Source organism: Poecilia mexicana, unplaced genomic scaffold (assembly GCF_051168715.1).
Source record: "Poecilia mexicana isolate PSO_F unplaced genomic scaffold, ASM5116871v1 scaffold_1, whole genome shotgun sequence".
Classification (NCBI taxonomy): Eukaryota; Metazoa; Chordata; class Actinopteri; order Cyprinodontiformes; family Poeciliidae; genus Poecilia; species Poecilia mexicana.
This window is the reverse complement of record NW_028263370.1, coordinates 7082627-7106139: the sequence shown is the minus strand read 5'-3', so window position 1 is coordinate 7106139 and position 23513 is coordinate 7082627. Positions and strand designations below refer to the sequence as shown.

At 40.1% G+C, this 23513-nt stretch overlaps 1 protein-coding gene across 1 annotated transcript; it reads right to left on the bottom strand.

Moving 5' to 3' along the window:
* Nucleotides 1–3744: 3744 nt before the first annotated feature.
* Nucleotides 3745–4735, bottom strand: LOC148161069 (ADP-ribose glycohydrolase OARD1-like). The gene is made up of 4 exons (XM_088016292.1): nucleotides 4394–4735; nucleotides 4236–4294; nucleotides 4041–4153; nucleotides 3745–3943 (listed from the first exon to the last, which is right to left on the bottom strand). Exons 1-4 carry the CDS (start codon nucleotides 4584–4586, stop codon nucleotides 3820–3822), a joined length of 489 nt encoding a protein of 162 aa, XP_087872418.1. The 5' UTR covers nucleotides 4587–4735; the 3' UTR covers nucleotides 3745–3819.
* Nucleotides 4736–23513: the final 18778 nt, after the last annotated feature.

Sequence of the window (23513 nt, the reverse complement as noted above, 5' to 3'; positions counted from 1 at the left end):
AGAACTGAATTCTTTGATGTTTTGTGAAAGACTACAATTTTTCTTTGTAATATGTTCTCAAATTTACTGACATCACTGAATGTGACAGGTGTTTGTTCACTAAGACCTGCCTGTCGTTGAAATTCTCTCCCCTGCTCTACAGCCTGTCTATCTGTAAAACTCTGATTATAGACATGTGCCAGACTGATGGCAAAACAAAGTTGGTTATCACCGTTATCTACAATATACAGGTGGCGTCTCTTCTTATTAATCAGCTCACACTCTAAGGTTTTTGTTGCCTTACGTTTAACACCACCAGAAGGATCCCTCACGACCTGAAGAACAAATTCAAGGTTTCCAAATGAAAGTAAGCCGCCATTTGATTGTATGAGTTCATCCAAAAATTGGATAAAGGTTGGTTCTATTACATCATTGTCGGTAACACGAATATTTACATTCTGTGCAACATTATCCCCAACTAGTTCTAACTGGACAACGTCGTTACGTCTGGCTAACGTGCCTGCTACATCAGCTAGATCAATAAGGACATGCATAACATCTGTATAAAATGAGGCAAGGTCTGGTACAGACCCTGGGCACGGTGGTGGGATGCTAAAGGGACGCCTTATTTCTACGTTGTTAAAACGCTCGCGCTCAACTGGTGGCTGGTGATCTGACCCATTCTGAGCGTGGTTAGGTAAAAGTTGGCTACTCAGATTACCACCCTGTTGAACACCTACACCGGCTGCGGTGACGTCGGCTGATGTGGATGGGACAGCATCATCTGGTGTAGAGGCAGGTGCAGCGTCCTCTGCATCAGAGGTAGCTGCAGCTAAAGTCTGAAAACTAGCAGCTGATGTGGATGGAACAGCATCCTCTGGTGTAGAGGCGGGTGCAGCGTCCTCTGCATCAGAGGTAGCTGCAGCTAAAGTCTGAAAACTAGCAGCTGATGTGGATGGGACAGCATCCTCTGGTGTAGAGGCAGGTGCAGCGTCCTCTGCATCAGAGGTAGCTGCAGCTAAAGTCTGAAAACTAGCAGCTGATGTGGATGGGACAGCATCATCTGGTGTAGAGGCAGGTGCAGCGTCCTCTGCATCAGAGGTAGCTGCAGCTAAAGTCTGAAAACTAGCAGCTGATGTGGATGGAACAGCATCCTCTGGTGTAGAGGCAGGTGCAGCGTCCTCTGCATCAGAGGTAGCTGCAGCTAAAGTCTGAAAACTAGCAGCTGATGTGGATGGAACAGCATCCTCTGGTGCAGAGATAGGTGCAGCATCCTCTGATGACCCATTTTGTTGAGTATTTAACCGTTTTATTATCTCACCAATTTGTCTGAACGGGTCTGGTGCTTCAGGTTCGTTTGAAACAGTCGGTCTTAAAGGACTGTGAGGCGGGCTATGTGTAGGACTGTTTGTATTTCGTAAAGGTTGCAATGCTAAAGCAAGACTGTTCAAAACACAGATTGAGTTCTGAATTAATGTTGTGTATTCATTTAACCCGTTTACCGCCTCGTCAATTTGACTGAACGGGTGTGGTGCTTCAGATTCGTTTGAAACGGGTGACCTTAAAGGACTGTGAGGCGGGCTATGCGCAGGACTGTCTGTATTTTGTAAAGGTTGTAACGCTAAAGCAAGTCTGTTCAAAACACAGATTGAGTTCTGAATTAATGTTGCATAATCTGATGATTCCTGTACAAAGTTTATTCCCTGGGGATCATCGCTACCAACTCGTTCACCCATATTTACCCAGATAGTGAGTACAAAAAACAATGTGAGAATTATGGTACACATTTAACGATCACCTTTTACATCGTTGGAAATAGTCGTATCAGAATCTGACTTGCTTCAAGAAGTGTTGTGGCACGTGCTTTATTAATCCGGTCCAAACGTCGTGTACGGATTCTTCTACCACTCCTGGATCGAACGCTTCCTCTGGCTGGGGTTTGATTCACGAACAGCAAAGCCTCTGAAAAGATAGAAAACAGACAGAAAAAATTAACATCTATAGCTGACACAAAGAAGTTGAAGGGAGGAGAAAAATAATAAGGTAGAATGTACCTGAAATTAATTCATCAGCGAGGTAAGCTCTGTCCAGTGCTCGTGGAGATAAGGCTGTAAAACAGAATAACATTCTTAGTACATTTAGCGTCATGGTAATGATAATTATTTATTTTTATTTATTTTTTAACAGGTTGCTAATTAAATAAACTTACCGAGACCCCTTACCGCTTGGTGGGGGTTGTACGCTTCGTTGTTCGCAGAATGTGTCCTAGCCCCGTTAGCTGGGTTGCGATGCTGGTTAGCTGCGTTAGCATCTGTAGAATTAGATGCGCGTCGCCTGCTGGTGTTGGGGGGATGGACGGTAGCGTTGCGTGTAACACCCCCGCTAGATGCGACGCGCTGCTGGGGACCCCGTGGAGCGTCCCGTTGTCTTGCGGTGGTTGGGGGTGTGCTAGCGCTGCGTGTACCACCCCCGCTAGATGCGTTGCGCTGCTGGGGACCCCGTGGAGCGACCCGTTGTCTTGCGGTGGTTGGGAGTGTGTTAGCGGCGCGTGTACCACCGCCACTAGATGCGTTGCGCTGCTGGGTACCCCGTGGAGCGATACGTTGTCTTGCGGCGGCTGGAGGTGTGCTAGCGGCACGTGTGCTAGCCCCGTTAGCCGGTGAAGCTGTGTTCGAACGAACACTCTGATGAGGTGGCAGGAAGTCGTCTTCTGAGTCGTTGACGTCTGAGTCGTTGATGGTGATTGTCGGGTTGTGCTGTGTGTTTGTTATATTGCTGAGAACACGATCATACGGTCTTGATCTACTTAGCGACAGACGATTCCTGGGCCGAGCCCTCCCCTCATCTCCGGAAACAACCCGAGGGGCCGGTGAATCTGCATATTAAAATGATTAGTCACCTTCTTTGATTTAAGAACTTGTTAAAAAAAATAAAAATAAAAAAATAAAATACAGGTATACTGACCGGTGAGAAATTGTGTTAGGAAGACGTCATCCGGTACCTCAGCAATCGGGTCTGTAGACAAATTACAATACGTGAACGTAACACCCCAAACCCCACACCTCCGCCCGGTCTTAAACATGCTTTCAGGGGGGAGAAAAAAAAAAAAAGCTGCGGTACTTACTGACGCTGAATATACAGCTGAACTGAGAATCGGGTTGGGCTAGGATGGTTGCATCTGCTGCATTGCTGGATGTATCTGTAGACAAATTACAGCGCTCGAATGTAACATCCAAACACTCCCCCACAGCTTTAAGAAAGAGATAAAAAAAAAAAAGAAAAGTTCTGCTACTTACCATTGCTGAATATATCGTTGAACTGAGAATCAGAAAGCACCGCCATTATTTAGATTTTATTTTCTTAGAGTGAAAATAAATAAAAGAAGACAATTAAAACACAAATGTACCTTCAGCAGGATCCCGTCGGTAAACGCTGGTAGGGATTCAGTGAAATAGTTAAGAAACTAGTACCGTTACAAAATAGGAGAGGTGTGGAGAACCACCCACCACCTTTTGTCGACCTATTAAACCACGCCACGTAATGCTACGACACCACCCACGTGGACAGGTGGGTGTGTTAGGATCTGAATAGCGGTTGAATTCAACCAATCAGCGCTAAGGAGCCAGCTAGTCTGGACCACTTCAGGCGCAAGTCGCGCGGTGAGGGGTCTAAGACAATTAAAACACTTATTTGACAAAAGGTACAGAATACACATATCAACAGCTGAGTACCGCTAGTCTGGAGCAATAAAAGACAAAAGTCCGGTTGACGAGTAAAATATTTATTTGACAAAAGGTGCAGAATACAGGTATATTGCTGTCTGAGTACAAACAATTAGAGCTAAGGTTTCAGCTTTATCCCTGGCAGGCTGTACACCGTGACGGTGATATTAGCATCTTTAAAGACCTCTTCCAGGATCTCTGACACTTTTGACCATTCCAACTGGTCCAGCCCGCAGCCGATTCTGTGGTGGGGAGAGACAAGATAAAACACATGGTTTAATAACCACCCGCTAAAGAAGAGTTAAGGGATATTTTATTATTATAATAGTTTCTACTAACCGTGGGATTGAAACCCTGTTGACACCGTTTTGTAAGCAGTGATATTTCATATCTTCCAGACTCTGTCTCAAGCTGATGTATGTGGGCTTGTGGCTGGCTTTTTTCTTTGTGATCTGAAACGCATAACAGGCTACGGTTACAAGATGGCGTAACAAAACAACTTTTTTTTTTTTTTGCTTCTACAGCGTGCTATACCAGATAGTAGATGAAGCGCTGACCGTGTGTCAGGACAGCACACTGCCCTGGCAGCTTCTCTGTTAGGAAACATAAACATGAAACGTTGTTTTTTGTTATTTTATTTATTTTATTTTTATTTTTTAACAAAGACTGTTTTAGTAACTAGTCTGACTTACTCTGCTCCTTTAACGCTGAGACACGTCCAAACTTCTTCTTGAACGTCACTGCTATGCCGAGCCCCATGCGACAGTCTTCGCTGATGCAATGGGCCATGGATTCATACCGCGGGCAGGAGAACAAATCTCCAGTCATATACTTCAATGACCACTTGGCTGATCGGTAAAGTTTTTTAGTTTTGCACATCTTCATACTGTTTATTTTTAAACAACTACTTGGGGAAAACTATAAAAACTAGAGCTGACAACTTTATAACAGCCCCAGACGGGCAATTACAATAGGCGCCACCACCCGCTGCTGTCAGAGGTGTTAAATTCATTAACATATAGACCCCCCACCCCTACCCCACTCACACTCACCCCCCCCCTCCCCCCTTAACCGGAAGTCCCGCCTACCTGTCACTTTGATTGAGATGAAGGGTGTACTTAGCTTCTCTTATATAAACAGATCTTTACCAGCTCAATCAAAATGACTAAAAATAATGGATCTTTTGGTAACGGTCAATGAAATGCCATAATTTTGGAGGATATAACTCATTAGATAGAAATATAGAAGACAAAAATACCTGCATAGATGAAAACGTGCTGGCATTTGTGTTTTTGAAAAAAAAAAAAAAAACATTGCACCTAGCATAACTGTACAACTAGGTTATGAGGATCAGGGCTCTAATTCATAACAGACTGAATCCCAAATTATAAATTATATTAAGACATTCATTCTTAGAAGCTGGAGGAGAGGCAATAGAGTAGATTCAGGTAAAGTTTTATAAGAATTTGAGACAAACTTCTTTCTTTGGCAAAACATTTCTCAAACATTAGTAAATCTTTCACATTATTTTGGTGTAAATAGGTTTTTGATCCTATTATTACAGTCCTGATAGTGATGATTATTTACTTTGATTACAGAGTCAAAAATACACAGTACGCCTTAACTAAACTATCCTTTGCAACAACTTCAGGCTTTTTAAGAAATTCACAGATGATTATCATCTGATGATAGAGATAAGTCTCTATATTACACACTTTGACCGACTTTAAAGTCCTTTTGGCTTCTTCTGAATGTCATAAATCCCTAATTAACTTTTCAAAGATGTTAAGTGTTTTTGGTAGATAAGCTTCAGAAATCCCTGGACTCCATATGAACAAGCTAGATATTAGCTTCTAAACCCATTTCAAAGTCCAGAAGTTTTTTTATTTTTTTATTCTCGAGATAAAATATAAAATACATTAGAAGGAAATGTTTGTTGTAAAAGCTAAGGGCCACAATGGGTATTTTACTAAAATCAAACAAAGTTTAAATTCAATCATTGTAAGAAAATAGTTATTTAATCCCTCCCAACACCAAACAAAATAGAAATTAAATGCTAATCTGGAGAATTTAAAGTTTGGACAGGAACTTCATAACTAAATGGGAATGGCTGTGACAGTTTGCAGTTTTTCTTCCTGACAGAGGTTTTTGCATCGATACAGAGATTGTGCAACATCATGTGTGACAGTTATAAGAAAAGCTTTTGCTTTACATATTATAATTTCCATACTTCAAACTTTTGATTTCTGTTGAACAGATTGCTGTCAATGACTGAAGATATAAACCATTTTTATGTATTTTTTTGCAACATGGAGCATTCTTGCATTCTGCAACCAAGTGAAATAAATTTACCAAAAGTCACCACATGTTTGCAGGGAAACTACAGCTGATAAAAGATGAAAACTGTGTTACATTTTTCATTGTAAGATTAGTAAAAAAATGAAATAAAATAAAAACTATGCACCATTTTCTTGTGTCCCGTGTGTCTCAATGAACCATCTGAGTTGGTAAACCAGGTTTATTTGTTTAGTCCTGGGCTCCACAAAATCAGTCTGAGAGTCAAAAATGGTCCTGGTGCAGTCATTAAAAGACCTGACATACTTTTGTCAGCCTGCCACCAGACAAGGCTGTGCTAAATGTCCCACATTCCCCGCTCTCATTCTCAAACACCTACTCGCTGCTGAAGGAGGATAATGCCATTTGCACCTGTTCAGATTTTCTCTGATGCTTTTCCCATGTGACGTAAAAGTTATATGTGAACTCTCTTTTTAAGGTCCCGGAGGTCCTATGTGTTATGTCTTGTTATTGCATGTAAAGGACAGCAGGGGGAGCTCTGACTATGTACAAGATAAGATATGCGGAAAGAAGAAGAAGGAGAAAGTAAAGAGAGTACTGAAGCTGAGCTACGTGTGATGCCTGCTTATTCCACTATTTCTACATAGCACACCACAACATTGGCGACGAGGATGTCTATTTCTGTGCCTTTACCTACTCCATTCATGCCATGCCCAGGGGAACCAGCGATACCGTTTCCAACATGGCTAAAGATGTTCGACAACTACATGTTGGTCATAGCTGCATCGGGGGATAGCTGGCCTGATGCCAGAAAGCGCGCGGTTTTACTTCATGCCCTGGGTACAGAGGGCCAACGGCTTTTCTACACCCTGCCAAATACCGGAGACACGTTTACTACTGCTATTGCTGCCCTTAAAGAACATTTTGTGCCGAAGGTGAACGTCATTGCTGAACGTCACAAGTTTCGACAACGAGCACAGAGACCGGATGAGACGGTAAACCAATTCTTAGCTTCTCTACGGGAGTTAGCTGCTACATGTGATTTTGGGAACATGGAGGACCAAATGCTACGTGATCAACTGATTGAGGGTGTTGCTAATACTCGCATAAGAGACAGATTATTGCTTGAACCGGACTTAACACTTGCTAAAGCTACTACATTGGCGTTGCAAATTGAAAGTGGATTAAGAGATGCTAACGTCCTTTCTGATGCTACCGCTGCTAGCGCTTCTGCTCCAGTGAGGGCCGTACAAAAACAACCAAAGCAAAGCCGCCGCTGGGACACGAAGAAGAAGCCGCCGGATCCTGCTCCTGCTACGACTCAAGCTGCTGCTAACCGCCGTTCCTGCTTCCGCTGTGGATCTTTCAACCACCTTGCTAACAAACCTTCATGCCCTGCTGCTAAAATGACATGCAACAAGTGTGGTAAAGTGGGACATTTTTCACGAGTATGCCGTTCGACTCAAAAGGAGGTACGTGAAGTCGTCATTAATGAGCCCACAGTTCTTTACATGAACAATGCAGTGCAAGACAAGATCCTCTGCACAGTTCAAGTGACTGTTAATGGACGATGCAAAGATGTTGAGCTGATTGTGGATACAGGCTCATCGGTGTCCATTATACCAGAGAACATTTACCAGACCTACTTTTCTGAATGTGTGCTAACTGAACCTACATTTGCTCTTGTTACCTATGCAAAAGAGAAGATTTCTGTAAAAGGGTGCTTAAAAGCTACTGTTTCTCATGATAGTCATTCTACTGCAGGTACTCTTGTTGTTGTTGAGTCAGGTGCTGCTCTTCTTGGCTTAGATTTGTTTCAGGCTTTACAAATGAAACTTGAAGGACGAAAGGTTATTACTACTAGTACTTCTCCTACCCCTACGGTTGAACCTGCTGTGCCAGAGACTGTATCAGATCATTCTCCAGACATGTCAGTTCAGGAAGTTGGCTACGCTAAAAACTTCATACACAAAGTACATATACTGCCTAATGCTGTTCCAGTGCAACAAAAAACTCAGGAGACTTCCATTTTCAGTAAGACAAGCTGTTTCAGAGGAGCTCAAAGATCTCCAGGATAAGGGCGTCATTGAACGTATTGATGCTTCTCCTTGGGTTTCTCCCATAGTCGTGACACAAAGAAGAGAGGGAGGAAAGCCACGCATGTGTGTTGATTTAAGGGAGCCAAATAAAGTAATTGTTGCTGATTGCCATCCATTACCACACATGGATGAACTGTTCTCAAATCTACGAGGGGCTACTGTTTTTTCCACGATTGATTTAGCTTCTGCCTACCACCAAATGCCTCTGCATCCTGAAAGTCGTGATATTACAGCATTTATCACCCATGATGGACTTTTTCGTTTCTGCAGAGTTCCTTTTGGCTTAGCTTCTGCCTCATCAGCGTTTCAGAAAATGATGTCAATCATCCTTGCAGGTTTGCCAGGTGTACAAGCGTACCTGGATGACATCATCTGCTATGGCTCTACACAAAAAGAACATGATGAAAATTTACGGAGAGTTCTTCAAGCCTTGACTGATGCTGGACTCAAACTGAACATGCACAAATGTAAATTCAATCAACCTTCACTAAACTACCTGGGTCACACCATTTCAAAAGACGGTCTTCAACCAGATCAGGATAGAGTCACTGCTGTGATTCATGCTCCAGCTCCACACGACACGTCTTCTCTGAGATCTTTCCTTGGTCTTGCATCATGGTACAGTAAGTTCATTCCAGATTTTGCGACTGTTATTGAGCCATTACGTGCAGTGCTCAGAGACTCCACAGATTTAAGCTTCAAGTGGACGACAGAAGCACAGTCTAGCTTCACTTCACTTAAAGACCTGATAGTCAATAGTCCTGCCTTAGCTCTGTATGACCCTGAGTTACCAACCTATGTTACAACTGATGCTTCAGACTATGGACTGGGCGCAGTGTTAACTCAACTGCATTCAGATGAAAGTGAGAGAGTTGTCGCTTTTGCATCAAGAACTCTTTCTTCTGCTGAGCGCAAGTACTCCACGGTCGAACGTGAAGCTCTTGCCTGCGTTTGGGCTGTGGAAAGGTGGAGAACCTACCTCTGGGGTCGTCGCTTTGTTCTTCGTACAGATCACCAAGCACTTACGACTTTACTCACCTCTAAAGGTTCTGGCCGTGCTGGACTAAGGATTGCCAGATGGTCCGCTCGACTGCTCTGCTTTACATACGACGTCACTTATCGCCCAGGAAATCAAAACGTCACTGCTGACTGCCTGTCTCGACTACCGCTAACTGCTGAAAATGAGGCAACAGAGGAACCTGACATGATTGCTGCTGTTTTTAAGGAGTCACTGTGTGCCATTTCCCTTCCAGAGTTCACTTCTGCCAGCGAAATCTGTCCAGAACTTTCACTACTGCGCAACCAGATTGACAAAGGTTGGCCTAAATCCAAAAAAGGTCTTCCAGAGAACCTTACTCCATACTTTCAGATACGACATGAGTTATCAGTTCATGGTTCACTGATATTGAGATTGACAGATCGACTAGTTGTCCCTGCTTCACTGCGTGCCAGACTTGTTGACTTGGCACATGAAGGACATCAAGGCATTGTCCGTACCAAGCAAAGACTGCGTGAACTTTTCTGGTGGCCACAACTGGACAAATTTGTACATTCTGTCATTGCTTCCTGTGTTAACTGCCAGTTCAGTGATAAGGTAGCCATAACTGCTCCTGCTCCACTCACTCCAGTTGAATTTCCTAGTAAGCCATGGGAAAAAGTTGCAATAGACATTACAGGTCCATTTGAAAATGCTACATGGGACTGCCGTTATGCTATTGTACTTACAGATTACTACAGCAAATGGCCTGAGGTTGCATTCAGTTCTACTGTCACTACAGATGTTATCATTCGTTTTTTAGCCACTGTGTTCAGTAGGGAAGGTAATCCAATGTATCTTGTCTCAGATAATGGTTGTCAGTTTACTTCTCATGCATTTAGTACTTTTCTGAGAGAGAGAGAGATACAGCACTTAAGGTCTAGTGTATACTACCCTAAAGCAAATGGTGCTGTGGAAAGATTCAACAGAGTACTTAAGGAGTGCATACAAACATCTGAAAGAAGTCACAGCTCATGGAAGGAAGCTGTAACAGAATTCTTGCACAACTACCGAGCTACTCCTCATGCAACCACGGGAGTAACCCCATTTGAGCTACTGAGAAACAGAAAGATGCGCACCAAGTTAAACATACTCCCAGTAGAACTGAAAAGCAAAACACATGCCCAAATACAACAGAGGGTGAAACAAAAGCAAAATAAAATGAAGGAATACGCAGACAAGAAAATGAGAGCTAAAGTACCAACAGTCAAAGTGGGTGACACTGTTCGTGTTCGCAGACCTGAGCACGTTTCCAAAGGATCTTCAAGATTTACAGAACCACGGACTGTCATAAAGAAAGTTGGACAAAACACTTTCTTACTAAGTGACGGACGCAAGTGGAATGCTTCAAAACTTGCACACTTCCCAAAACAAACCTTAACTGGTTCAGAACAAATCAGTGATACTGTATTTGATACCTTTGCACTGCCAGGAAACACTAATGAACCTGCTGCTGTACCTAGAAGAAGTCAGAGATCTAGAAATACACCAAGATGGTTGACAGGTTTTGTAAGATAAAGTGAAAATTAATGTAACCACTCCTGTTCAGAATGGTATTAGTGTTCGGTAAGACAAGTAAAGATTACTACTGTTCTGCTAAAGTAAAATACAGTAAAAATAAATAGGTTTAAATGTTCATCCTGTAATGCTTATGGTTAACAGTGAAACTGGTAATTTTATTCTAATGCTGATATTCATTTAATGTACTGTTGCTACTTGAGCTAATATGGTTCGTAAACTTTTCAAATTACTGTTGGCTTGCTGAAATGGTAATTTTACAAACTTAGTTTCCTGCTGTCAGTTATACAGTGCAAATGTAAGTAATTGCTTCAGGAAAAGGGAAAATGTTATGTCTTGTTATTGCATGTAAAGGACAGCAGGGGGAGCTCTGACTATGTACAAGATAAGATATGCGGAAAGAAGAAGAAGGAGAAAGTAAAGAGAGTACTGAAGCTGAGCTACGTGTGATGCCTGCTTATTCCACTATTTCTACATAGCACACCACAACACTATGGATTAGCGATTCTGTTCAAATAATGCCACCATGGGATAAATGTCAGCAAAATGTCACAGAGAAGTCAGAACTGCATGTTCTTTATCTCTATATCCATGAGCATAGAGTCCAACTGTTGCTGCACAGCGTCGCAGTCATAATGGTCCATCAACTAACCCACTTTTAAATCTGTCCACAAAATCTGTTCTTGTTTTTGTACTCGTGCCCTCTTTGTGTCATCTGCATTTTCAGCAACAACCACAACATTAAGAGCTGGTATGTTAACTGCTAAGCCTGCCGAGCAAAACATGTTTCCACACATAAATTATTTTTTCTTTTATGGGAACATTTTGCCTTTGTTGAGTTCTTCCCTTTATTTTTAACACTGCGCTGTCAATTCAAACTTCAGCGTATGGCTCCAATTTATGTTGGCATTGTTTAAACTGAGGCTTTCCACACTATCTGATTTTTTTTTATTGCAAGACACATTTGGACTGAATACACTAGATCAGGGGACTTCAAATCCAGGCCTCGAGGTGCTGGTGCCAGGCAACTTTTAGACGTGTCCCTGGTCCAACACACCTGAATAAAATAACTGAATCACCTCCTCATCATCTGAATTTTAAGAAAGATCAAACAATAAGAAGTCAGCATTCGCTGACATAGACAATGTTCTTACAATCTGAGACACAGCAGAGCAGACAGCAACATCACTCAGAACATGTTTTTTATTAAAAAGCTCCTTCTCTGCCACAGCCACCTGGTGGTGAAACAAAATTACTAAACATGTGCAACAGCAGTTTTATTCAAACTTATGTATGACGCATTACTATCGGTCAAAATCGGAAAGGCACAAAGCTGTACGATATTTGCAATATAAACTACATGTTAAATTTACCCAGTATTGGTTTTTAAATGTGTGTTCACATTCCAACTTCTTGTCTAGTGTGTTCATATATTTATCTATCACATTTTGTAATTATTTTTTCCTATATCTATTGATCAACAGAACTTGGCACAACACTTCCAATGTTGCCCCTACATTCATAAATGAATGAACCTTAAAGATCGTTAAATTTTAGTGAACAGAAAGAATCTTGGTGGGCTAAAACAAGAAAGAGATGGATTTAGTGTCAGACAGTGAGTAAATTTGGTTATCAAAATGCTTATATAGTGTATATAAATATCAGATTTTAATGTTCTGCCAAATTGCTTGCTGACACTTTGTGTTTAGCTGGCTTGTATGTAACAAGGATCAGGATATTTCACAGCAGCACCAACATAAAACTTCCAACAAGGACTAAATCCTACGTTCTGTATTTGCGTGAAAAAAAAAAAAAACACAAAACAAAACAAAAACTGGCAGCCTTTCAGAGGTCATATTGTACTAAAACCTCATCTTGTTCCTGAAAGTTCAACTCTATCCTCTGCAGTAGGAGTAAACTCTCCTCTAAGCTCTAATCTCCCTTTACATCACAATCAGTCTCTTCTATGTTTCTTTACGACACTCAGCCATCAATCCCTCATCCCGACCCAACCTTCTTTTTCCTGTTTCTTATCATTCAGCCCATCTGTTGCTGTTTCTATGGATGGCAAATCAGAACACAGAATAAGAGCTAGATATAGAAGCACAAAATATTTTTACGTTTTCTATGAGTCTTTGAATAAGGTCTCCTTTTATAATTACTGTTGTTGTTCTTACTGCTATGATTTCTGCTGTGACAAAAATCCCATCTGGCCAGATGAAACGAAAAGATATCACTAGACTTTGAGGGATTATTTGGATTTCCTTTATCTTTGTAAAAGTTGAGTTTATTCAAATAAAACCCAACTGTTTTTGGCCATGAGCTAATGCTGATTCAGGGGAGTTGGAGAAAGAATGAATCGAAAGGTTGCTCTTGAGAACTGAACTTGGGCAGCACTGCAATATCAGCAATGATGAGTCTATTGGCCTTAGTAGTAAACACTAAACATCGTGACTTAGAGCGGCCAAATGAGCCTCGGTGGAAATAGTCAGCACATATGACTAAATGTTCATTGAAAATAAATATATTTGCAATATGAAGCTGAAACCACATATCAGATTCTGAATTATTAGCCAAGAATGTACAAATGAATAAGGAATTTCACTCCTGTTTTCAAGCACTCCCCACATACAGACCTAAAGTACAAATATATAAACTTTAGAGGAAATAAAAATAAGGATAAAGGAACAATATGCATTAATTTGCAGTCACTGTTTTTTGTGTTGTGAGAAAAAAAAGGATCGTTGTGCAGAAATGCTTATTTTGTGTTTTCAATAGAGTTTCTGACTGATCAGGTTGTAAGGTGTTTACTGGCAAGGGATTCTCCCTGAAAGCAATATCTTAGAAATTACTTCTGAAGCATATCAGTCAGAAACACATTGACTGACCTTCCTTCATTTCTGAAGAGGGAAAAGCACCTGTTCCACCTCTTAACATTCAGAGAGAAGGAGGACTTCTCCAAGAAAATACAATGGCATCTTGGTCAGCAACATCTCTCTACCAGCCTGCAGCCAGGATTCATTCATCCTTTGTTTTTTATAAGTTATGAATGAATAAATGAATGAACACCTGTATAAAACCTGTTTCTCCAAAGACCCGTGGATTTTTCTTGTCTGAGTGGAAGGATATTAGCTGCAACACCATAATCAGATTCAGAGATGTTGTCAAGGGAAGGTCAAAACGTATAATTTGAATCACCTACTTGGTGGTGCACACGCTGGGTGTCTGCTTGCAGCTATAAATAACCCATTCTGGTTTCCAAAGGACGATGTTTATCAAGACTAAATAAAAGCAGTGATGTGGTTGTTCCCTGCAGGTCAACCCTGAAATGTTCCCCATTAAAGGGAATTGCATTATGGGGTTTATAAAGGACCCAATCCCGAGGCTGGCAGTGGTGGAAATGAGAAGGCCTTCACTAACAAATAAACTGAGGGAACTTACACATAAATCACAGGGAGAAAGGGACATGGAGCACCTGCAGCATAGCAGAATGAACAATGGCAGCCAGTGAGGTTATACACTGAGGCAAGGATAGAGAATGATATTGACTCCAAATAAGTTTAATCAGGGGAATGTGGAACAGCTGTCAAGGAGAGTAAACCTGGAGACTGAATGAAGATGAAATAAAAAGCACAAATATCACAGAGGGAGCTAAACTAGACACACAATGATCTACAAGTCAAATGGGGAAAGTAGGGCAAACCAAAATGCACAAAGGGAAAAACACAACAGATAAATAAGAAACTAAATAAAGGAATGAACCTTAATAACAATAATGAACACAGAGAAACTAATTAAATTTGGCAAAGCCTTACAAACATATATTAACAAAGAAATTATCAGAAAACCAGTCAGGAAATTGTATCAAATGAGAAGTGTTTTAGATGATTTTCCTGGTTTGAAGATATTTGCTCAATTTTGCCTTTTTAAAAATCCAAATTTGAACTATGCTAAAATATAACAATGGAGAGAATCAGCCAAGTACAAACAGTACTCCAACAAATGGGGTTTTGGTGTGATAAAGAGATTGTGTACAACCTCTACTACTCAAACCCATAACAAATCACTCGGAAAAAAATCAGTATGTAGCCTTAACATTCTTCTACAAGCACACAAACAGAAGATTAAACCTAAAATCCAGGTGTTATTAATCTTTTCCTGATAGTGCATGGCAAACTCCATACGACCTTATGCAGACATTTTGCAAAACTTTTGAAGATAGTTTGAACTCACCACTAACACTCCACAAAACTGTAATAATAACACAAGTCGCTTGATCATGCTGACTTTTTGAGTAAAATTTCTGTCATACACATTTCCTGTTTTGCACCCAGAAGCACCAAAGCAAAAAAAAAAAAAAAAAAAAAAAAAAAAAAAACTGTTACCATGTCAACATGGAACAAACATGACCAATGAAAATCTTTGTTCGTCTTAAATTTGAAATACAGCCAAAAAAACAACCTCAACAAAACAACACTGTTAAAGTCACATTGATATTGTTGGGCTGATATACCGTGCTTCTGATAGTTTTGTTCGTATGGCAACATCAACACAGATATTATTACTACATCCTGTCAGTTTTCTTACACATGGGTGAATCCAATGACTGAAAATCTTCTTACGATATGTGAACAAACTCATTCTGAATATAGCCAGTTATGCCTCTGCAACAAACATTTCAGATCAGTAAGTCAGATTAGTGTCAGAATTTGCCTGACCAAAGAGAGAAACCTTTCACAATATGCAACATCAGCAGAAAAAAGAAATTGTAGTTTAACAAAGCTTGAAGTGTTCTTTATATCATAAATGCAACTTTTGAAATGCTGAGGAGAGAAGTCGTGTACTATGCAGTCCACTTAATCACCATCAATTACCAGTGTCATGTTTAGGTTGATAAAGAACCCGAGTGAGGAACTGAATGAACATCTTTAGTGAATAATAACAAGGAGAACTTAAAGAGAGGGAATGCAAGGAAGCAGGTCCAGAACATTTGGCAAGGAAACAGAAGAATCCAGTAACAAATACAGAAAATCCAGGAGCTAAAATATTGAGGAGTGAGTTTACTGACAAGACGCAGGTGGTTGATTACAAACAGGCAAAGCTGGGAGAGAAGGAGATGAACCATAAAGCACAGATGGAACTGAATATGGGCTGAATGGATCTAGAACCAAAACCAAAGTTCATTCACATTCACATTTTTGAAATGGATAATTATTTTTAAATTATTGAATTTTAAACTGCAACTAGCACTATTTTGAAAACAGAATTAATCAAGAAAAAAATAATAATAATCCATGTCAGGTATTTCACTCGCTGGTAATGAATGGAAGCAGCTGAAAATGACACTTCTCTCTGTCCTAAACACGTTCTATGCTAACCACATCAGGTATGGAGAAAAGCTAAATCAAATCAGAACTGGGTTCTGCAGCAGCAACACTGTGAAGATAATCTAGCAAACATCCAGTATTGTGTAAAATAAACAATGCTCAGTGGGAATCAGCAAACCCACTGACATGTCGTCGGAGAAGGAAGGAGAAAAACTCATGTTTCCTTTAAGTTTTCTTGCTGCTCTTAAACATTATAGGAAAAAAGGCCAGACGACGAAAGAACAGGGAATGCACCTATTCATTCATTTGACAAAACAAATCAGTTGAAGTCCTCCAAAAGCTGATCAGAAGGCAGATTATCCCAACCAATACTGGGCTTATCTGTTAATGCGACTGCAACAGTTCATTCTTGAAAAGGTGTATTTTCTGTGCTTCCATGTCTGACCTCGTCAGATTACAGTCACAAATTACATTTTTAGACGTAACATATAAAATGCTCAGCTGCCATCTGATTAATTGAAAGCAGCCCATGTCTGATAGCGGCTTATGTCAGCCAAGCAATGTAAACACCAGCTCATGAACTCAGAAGTGACCCAATTTTTTTTTTTTTTTTGGCCCTACCTGTCCAAAGACGGAAGCCACAATGGGGCGCAGCTTCCTCTTGTCTCCTTCTGGCAACCAGAGGTCTGCAGGGTCTCCATCAGGGGAGGACAGACTCAAGGTCTTGGCTTTGGGCTTTGGTGGCCTCTTTATGCTTGCTGAACTCCACCGTCTGAAGGATTCAATCTTTTTCTTAATGGAGCCCTAGAGAGCAGTATCAATGGTGTCAACCAAAGCGCAGCAAAAATCACTCGAAAGAAAGACGGGAAGGAAACATAAGATGACACAATCTTACAAAATGAGAAAAAAATGTTCAAATAGATTTTTTTTTCTTATAATTAATAGAATAGACTTTGCATCTGCATCAGTGGCAGAACTTTGCACATCACAGTCATATATTGACATCCACATCCACTGACCTTCTTTACTAGTTTTCCCTCCCGCACGTCCATTGACTGCACCCTTTTCATCTCAGTCATCTTTGCGGTCCAGCTGAACCACAGAGACGTCTTTATTTTGTTCTCCCTGCGCCTCGGTCTCTCGTTCTGTCCTCCTCTTTATCTGTCACTACAGCATCTGACACCAAATCATAATCTGAGGTATATCCCCCCGCTGCCTTTGCTCCTCCTCTCATCCCTCACACTCTCCATGTTTTACCCCTCCTCTTTTATTTACATCCATCTCTCGCTTCATTATGCGTTTGACCGGATTTTATTTATTCTCCAGACTGTGCACATTTCCATTCACAACGAAGCATATCAGTAGGAAATGTTCTTTAGTCCTGTCATATAATTGACCCTTTGTAGGAAATAGATCTAAATATTCAGAGTTACATATTTATCAGAGGTGTATCAGTGGCACTCCTCACATTGTGTCTGATATGAGCCTGCCACTATTTTCCGCCCATGTATGTGAGTTCTTTGATAATCCTGTATTTATTTCCGCACTCACCCTTCTGCTCTCATGCTAATGTTGGCTTATCCTCAATCCTCTGCAATTTATAGTGCTTCACATTGTTCATCATTTTCCCCATATGGGACGGTGCTTCTTATGCATGCGCTAAATCGTACATACACACAAATACCAATTAAACATCTCAACTGCAAGGAGCTTTTAGCGCTGGCTTTCCGGGCTCCGTTTCTGCTGCGTTCCTCAGAGAAAAAAAATTATTACCATTGTAGAAATTTATCGCAGAAAAAGCTTTTTATAATGATATAAAGATCAATATATTATTTCTATTAATACAAGTTAGGCTGGTTGAGATCCAGAGTTTTCAAGGTGCAGACAACTAAAATACAACTAACAAAAAATACAGCCAAGATGAATTTCAAAAGCAACAAAACTTGCAAGCTTTTAAAAATCTTAGAGAGCTATCAGGTGTGATGGTTTCAATTGTTGCCGCAGTGAGTGTCAGAATTAGGGGGATCATGTGAGATGGTCTATTTTCCAACTCAGATGGGATGTTCAGGTTAAAAAGTCCTGAAAGTACAAGTTGTGACCTTGATGTTTGCTAGATGTAAGTCAAGTCAAATGAAATTTATTTGTATAGTGTATTTTAGCAACAAGGCAGTTCAATGTGCTTCACATGATAAAAACATAAGACAGTCAACAAACAACAGAAAAAGAAGCACAGATAATAACTTCAGTTTTGTTTCTGTTCATCTGGAGAAAGTTATGGTACATCCATGAACTGATTTGATCTAATAATCTGCTCAGGGCTTGGATAAATAATTGGACCTTGTGACATTGTAATGTAAAGCTATGTATCATCTATTTAGTTATGGGATCTGATTTTATTACTTATTATAGTAGGTTTCAAACCAATCAATTATTCTACCATGGATTCCACCCAGATCTCCTGTCGCTTCAATTTTTATGTTCAGCAGAGTTAAATGATGCGCTGAGGTTCAACAGAACGAGCACTGAGGTTCTTCCATATTCTAAAAGTTTATATGTAGGACAATAATAGTCCACAATAATAGTCCAAGTATTGATTTATATATCAAACTGCTCCCCAGGATGCATGAGTATAAAGATGCCCTGTTGACATACATTGATGGGTCAGAATGTACATTCTAGTATAATTTTTAAAGAATTGTGAATGATCTGGTTTTAGAGGCCACATTAAAAATGCACCCAAGAAACGGCCTGGCTAAAAGAAAGAAATCGCTTTCCATGGGAAAAAAATGTGCCATATTCAACCGTTCTGGGCGGTCTAATAGCTGGGTGTGCCATTCCAAGCATTTTAATCCCTTTGAATGCTTATTATAATCCTGCAATATAAGCAAAACAGAAACAAGTCTTACCAACATGTTACAAGTTATTAAAACATTCTCTTTTAATTAGATTACGGATGAAATACATCTGTCTTAACAGATTTACGTAGCTAAACCTTGTGGAAGACAAAACAATTTATGTTGATCAATAGAGCCTATGCTTAAGCAGTAAAAAAAATAACTAACCAAAAATGACTTGGTCAGTTCCTACTGTTTTGCTTCATCTTTTCATCCTTGATTCCTCTTAATTTCCATTTGTGCCTCTTATGCTTTATAACTGTCTCACTGGCTAATTTCTATTAACATCAAAAAACGACCCATCACCAAAACATTTCAGTCAAACTGAGCTTAACTAGAGTATTTCAATATCTTGATACTTTTCTTTGCAGCTCTGCTGTTGTCATCAGATTATTGTCTTGTCTCAAACCAGCCAAACTCACGCTTCAGCTTTTAGAAACATGATTTTTCTCAAAGCATGTATAGCATCCATGGATTTTTAGTCTTTTCATTTACACTGACATTTTGGCCTCTTTTCTCTTCAGCTGGCCATTTGGATTTTAAGATTTCTTTTTATTAGTTGTTTTTATTTCTCAAAATAATACCAAACAGAACATGTATTTGTGACCTTCCAGGCTCCAAACGAATATTTTTCTTCATATGAAAGTCATTTGCAAGTGCATCAAACTCTCTTATGAGACAAAGGATAAGATCACAAAGGTTAACCATCTTATTCCCTTTTAGTTAAAATAGTTCAGAAGTTTTCTTTTAGCACACTTTTTCAACATTCGTTATGCCAAAACTCAGATTGAGAAATTACTTCTGTTGCAGAGTGGTTTTAAATACCTTAAATATGCAAAACAATATTTGGCACAAAGTTTGTTTGAGTTAAGAAAAAATGTTGTGGTCACACTTAAAAAAGAAAACAGGTGATCCAATAAAAAAAAGAGTTCATTTGTTATAGGTGATCATGTTAAGTTCATCCAACTAAATACATTTATTTTATCACATTGTCATGTTAAACAGATGTAAAGTAGACAAGCTTAATTCCATTTCACGTAACAAACTTCCTTTTTTAAGTTGGAAGTCTATTCTTCTTTTTCAGTGCAGAATCACACATCTGTGAAAATCTCTGATGTCAGAGAAGAGAAAGCTCTCGGTAACAGCTTCCACGTTGCCTAAAAGTTGGTTTCTGAGCGAGCGATGAGTCCTGGTTGAGTTGCTCCAGGGATCAAAGCGAGTCTTGGAGAGCCTTTGAGTGTCAGAACTTTGAGAAAACTTTGATCCACCAAAACAGCCAGACCTGGTTGCATCAGAACCAGGGCTGATCATGCTTCTTTAGTTTTTTTCTTCATTTTTAAGGTATGCTTTGGTGTATTCAATAACCTGTTAGTGTACTTTTTGCATTAATAAGCTGGTTCCAACACCAAAGTGGCATACCTCCAGGTGTCTAAACCCAGAGCAAAAAGGCCACTGCTACTGTTCTATCTTAGAATGCTTGGTCTCAGTTGGTCGAAGAAGAATGTCTGTTTAGACGCTGAACCATTCTATGCTATCCTCTCTTAACCCTCTGATGCGTGAGTGACTGACTATACAGTCTGTGACTGGGTCCTTTTTGACCCAGGTTACAATCAATGTGTTTTTATGCTACTTTTGTCATTTTGATTCAAAATAATGTTTTGTATAATACTTTCTACTGTGTTTTATTTCACACAAGAGTTATTTCATGTTTGAAATATTTAAATTTTTCACTTTTTTAAACGTTTTTAGAACAATTTGTAGAACATTTCTGACAATTTGTAGAATAGTTTTAAAACAAAATCACAACAGCAGCAATTTTACAACAACAATGATGAAATGTCAATAATGGACAATGTTAACATCCATTATGTGTGTGTGTGTGTGTGTGGGGGTGTGTGTGTGTGGGCATGAGGGGGGCTGCAAAAGAGCACGTTTCTAGAAACTAGCTAGCTAACCAAGCTAGCTAACATTACTGTCTATATTCTATTATGCTATGTGTATCATGCATGTGAGTGTGTGTATGTGTGTGATTTATTTATCCATCCATTCATCCATCCATCCATCCATCTATCCATCCATCCATCCATCCATCCATCTATCCATCCATCCATCCATCCATCTTCCGATTATCTGGGGTCGGGTCAGTTATTAAGGAGGCTCAGAGTTTGCTCTCCCCAGCCTCTTGTTCCAGCTCCTCTGGGGGAACCCATGGCGTTCCCAGACCAGCTGAGCATGTCCTGGGTCTTCCCCTGGCCTCCTCCTGATGGAACATCCCGGAACACCTCACCAGAGAGGCGTCCAGGAGGCATCCTGACCAGATGCAGAGTCACCTCAACTGGCTCCTCTCGACATGAAGGAGCAGCGGCTCTACTCTGAGTCCCTCCCGGATATCTGACCTTCTCACCCTATCTCTAAGGGAGAGCCCAGACATCCTACAGGGAAAACTAATTTTGGCTGCTTGTATCCGTGACCTGGTTCTTTCGGACATGACCCAACACTCATGACCATAGACGAGGGTAGGAACTTAGATCAATCAGCAAATCACGAGCTTCGCTTTTTGGCTCAGTTCTCTCTTCACCACGACAGACTGGTACAGCGTCCACTTCACTGCAGACACTGCACCAATCCACCAGTCGAACTCCTGCTCCATTTTTCCCTCATTGGTGAACAAGATCCTGAGATACTTGAACTCCTCCACTTGGGGCAGGACACCCCCTCCTCAGACCCAGAGAAGGCACTCTACACTTTTCTGGCTCATTTATTTATGCATTTATTTCTATAGCTATGAATTTTTATTTTATTTATTGAGATGATAAAAGAAAGAACCTTGATCACATTGATCAACAGGTTCTGTATGTCATTCAACACAATCTCTCTCCTGGTTTTCTCATCCAGGATGTCAGACACACACACACAGACACGCACACACATACAAATAATACACATGCACAATAAAGTATAGGTCGTAATGTTAGCTAGTTGGTTAAATAACTAGTGTTGACTAACTTTGAAGAAGGCTAATATGTTGATTCGTGACAATGACGCTGTCACAGTACTCATGATTGACACACAAACACATTTGTGAGTCAAAAAATAAAGATAATACTTATATGTAAGAGTTCTTCCTGTGTAAAAGTATTATTATTCAGGGGTGACAGTTAGGTCTCAGTGTGTTTGATTCACAAAAATGTTTTTCCTTACAGTCACAGTTGGTAAGAAACAGAGATTCCCATTAAGTTCCATAGGAAATGAATGCGGGTCATTTTGGACCCACTTACGGAAGAATGGGGTAGTAACATAAAACATGCTATTTCTTAAAATGTATAAAAGGTCAATAAAAAATTTGAATTGCATGATATCAGTGACATGTTGCTTGAGGAATACCTGGAATATGAAGTGATGAAAACTTTTCATTACAAAGATATTGCAAAAAGATGACCTCACCGGGTCAAAAGGGACCCACTCACGCATCAGAGGGTCAAGAAAAACTTGGAAAACATCCTTCAGACATATGTTGTGTCTTTATAATTATTTTTAAATTAATGGACTTTTAGTGAGTGATCTTAAATCTGAGGTACAACTTTTGGGAGTTTTATTATTTCTTTGTCTCCTGCAGAATCTAATGTTGGTGAGAGTTTTCTTGAACATGCTCTACTGGAAAGATTGACATCTGTTTTGAATGTTTTCTTTCTCATGGTGGAATGACAGTTTGTGATTGGTTGTTTAACCCGTCTACTTGACAGCAGTAGTGGCTGTCAAGTAGACGACAACTTGACAGCAAGTTGATGTCAGCAAGTTGTCCCTCTTGCATCAAACAGACAACCCATCTTAATCTTTCGTTCACAGGACATTTCATGTGAGTTAAAGAGAAGGCTTATAAAGCATTAATGAGAAACTGATTCCTTTTGTTCCTGTTCATTTTCATGGATCTGATACATAATTAGAATAACAACATCATACAGTACATAAATTCTGTCCAAGGAACAGGAATTCCAGAAAAAGCGAAACAACAACTTTAACACAACATCTTCAACAAAGCCAAAATGTGGCACCCGTTTTCTCACTAACAGTGGGTGTTGGAGACAGTAATCAAACTTTTAGGACACACCAGTCCAAACAGAATCAGCTTTCTGTTCTGCTTTCAACTCACTACAAGACAAATGCGCAGGAAAGTCATTGAGAGGCAAAAAAAAAAAAAAAAAAAGTCAGTGGTAGCTCCATTCTATACAATATGCATCCAATGGTGACTCGGGTATAAAGGCTCCTGCACTGATGAAGACGGGCTTTCTTTTAAGGAGAGAGGTAGAATAATGGGACTGTGTGTGTGTGTGTGTGTGTGTGTGTGTGTGTGTGTGTGTGTATGTGTGTGTGTGTGTGTGTGTGTGTGTGTGTGTGTGTGTGTTTTTAAAGGAATACAGCACTGTTATGTTGATTTATGTGAGAAAATGTATTGATGTAAATGTCTGAAAAGAGAAATATCACACAGCTGATGTTCTAATGACTCAAAACATGTGAATGTATTAATTTATCATTTGGAAATCCTCAAGTTTGGAACTGCCCTCCATCTTTATACTTCCACTTTCTGTGACAGTGAAAGAAATGAAAGAGGCTTATTTTGGTGTTTCATTCAGAGGCAGGAAGTC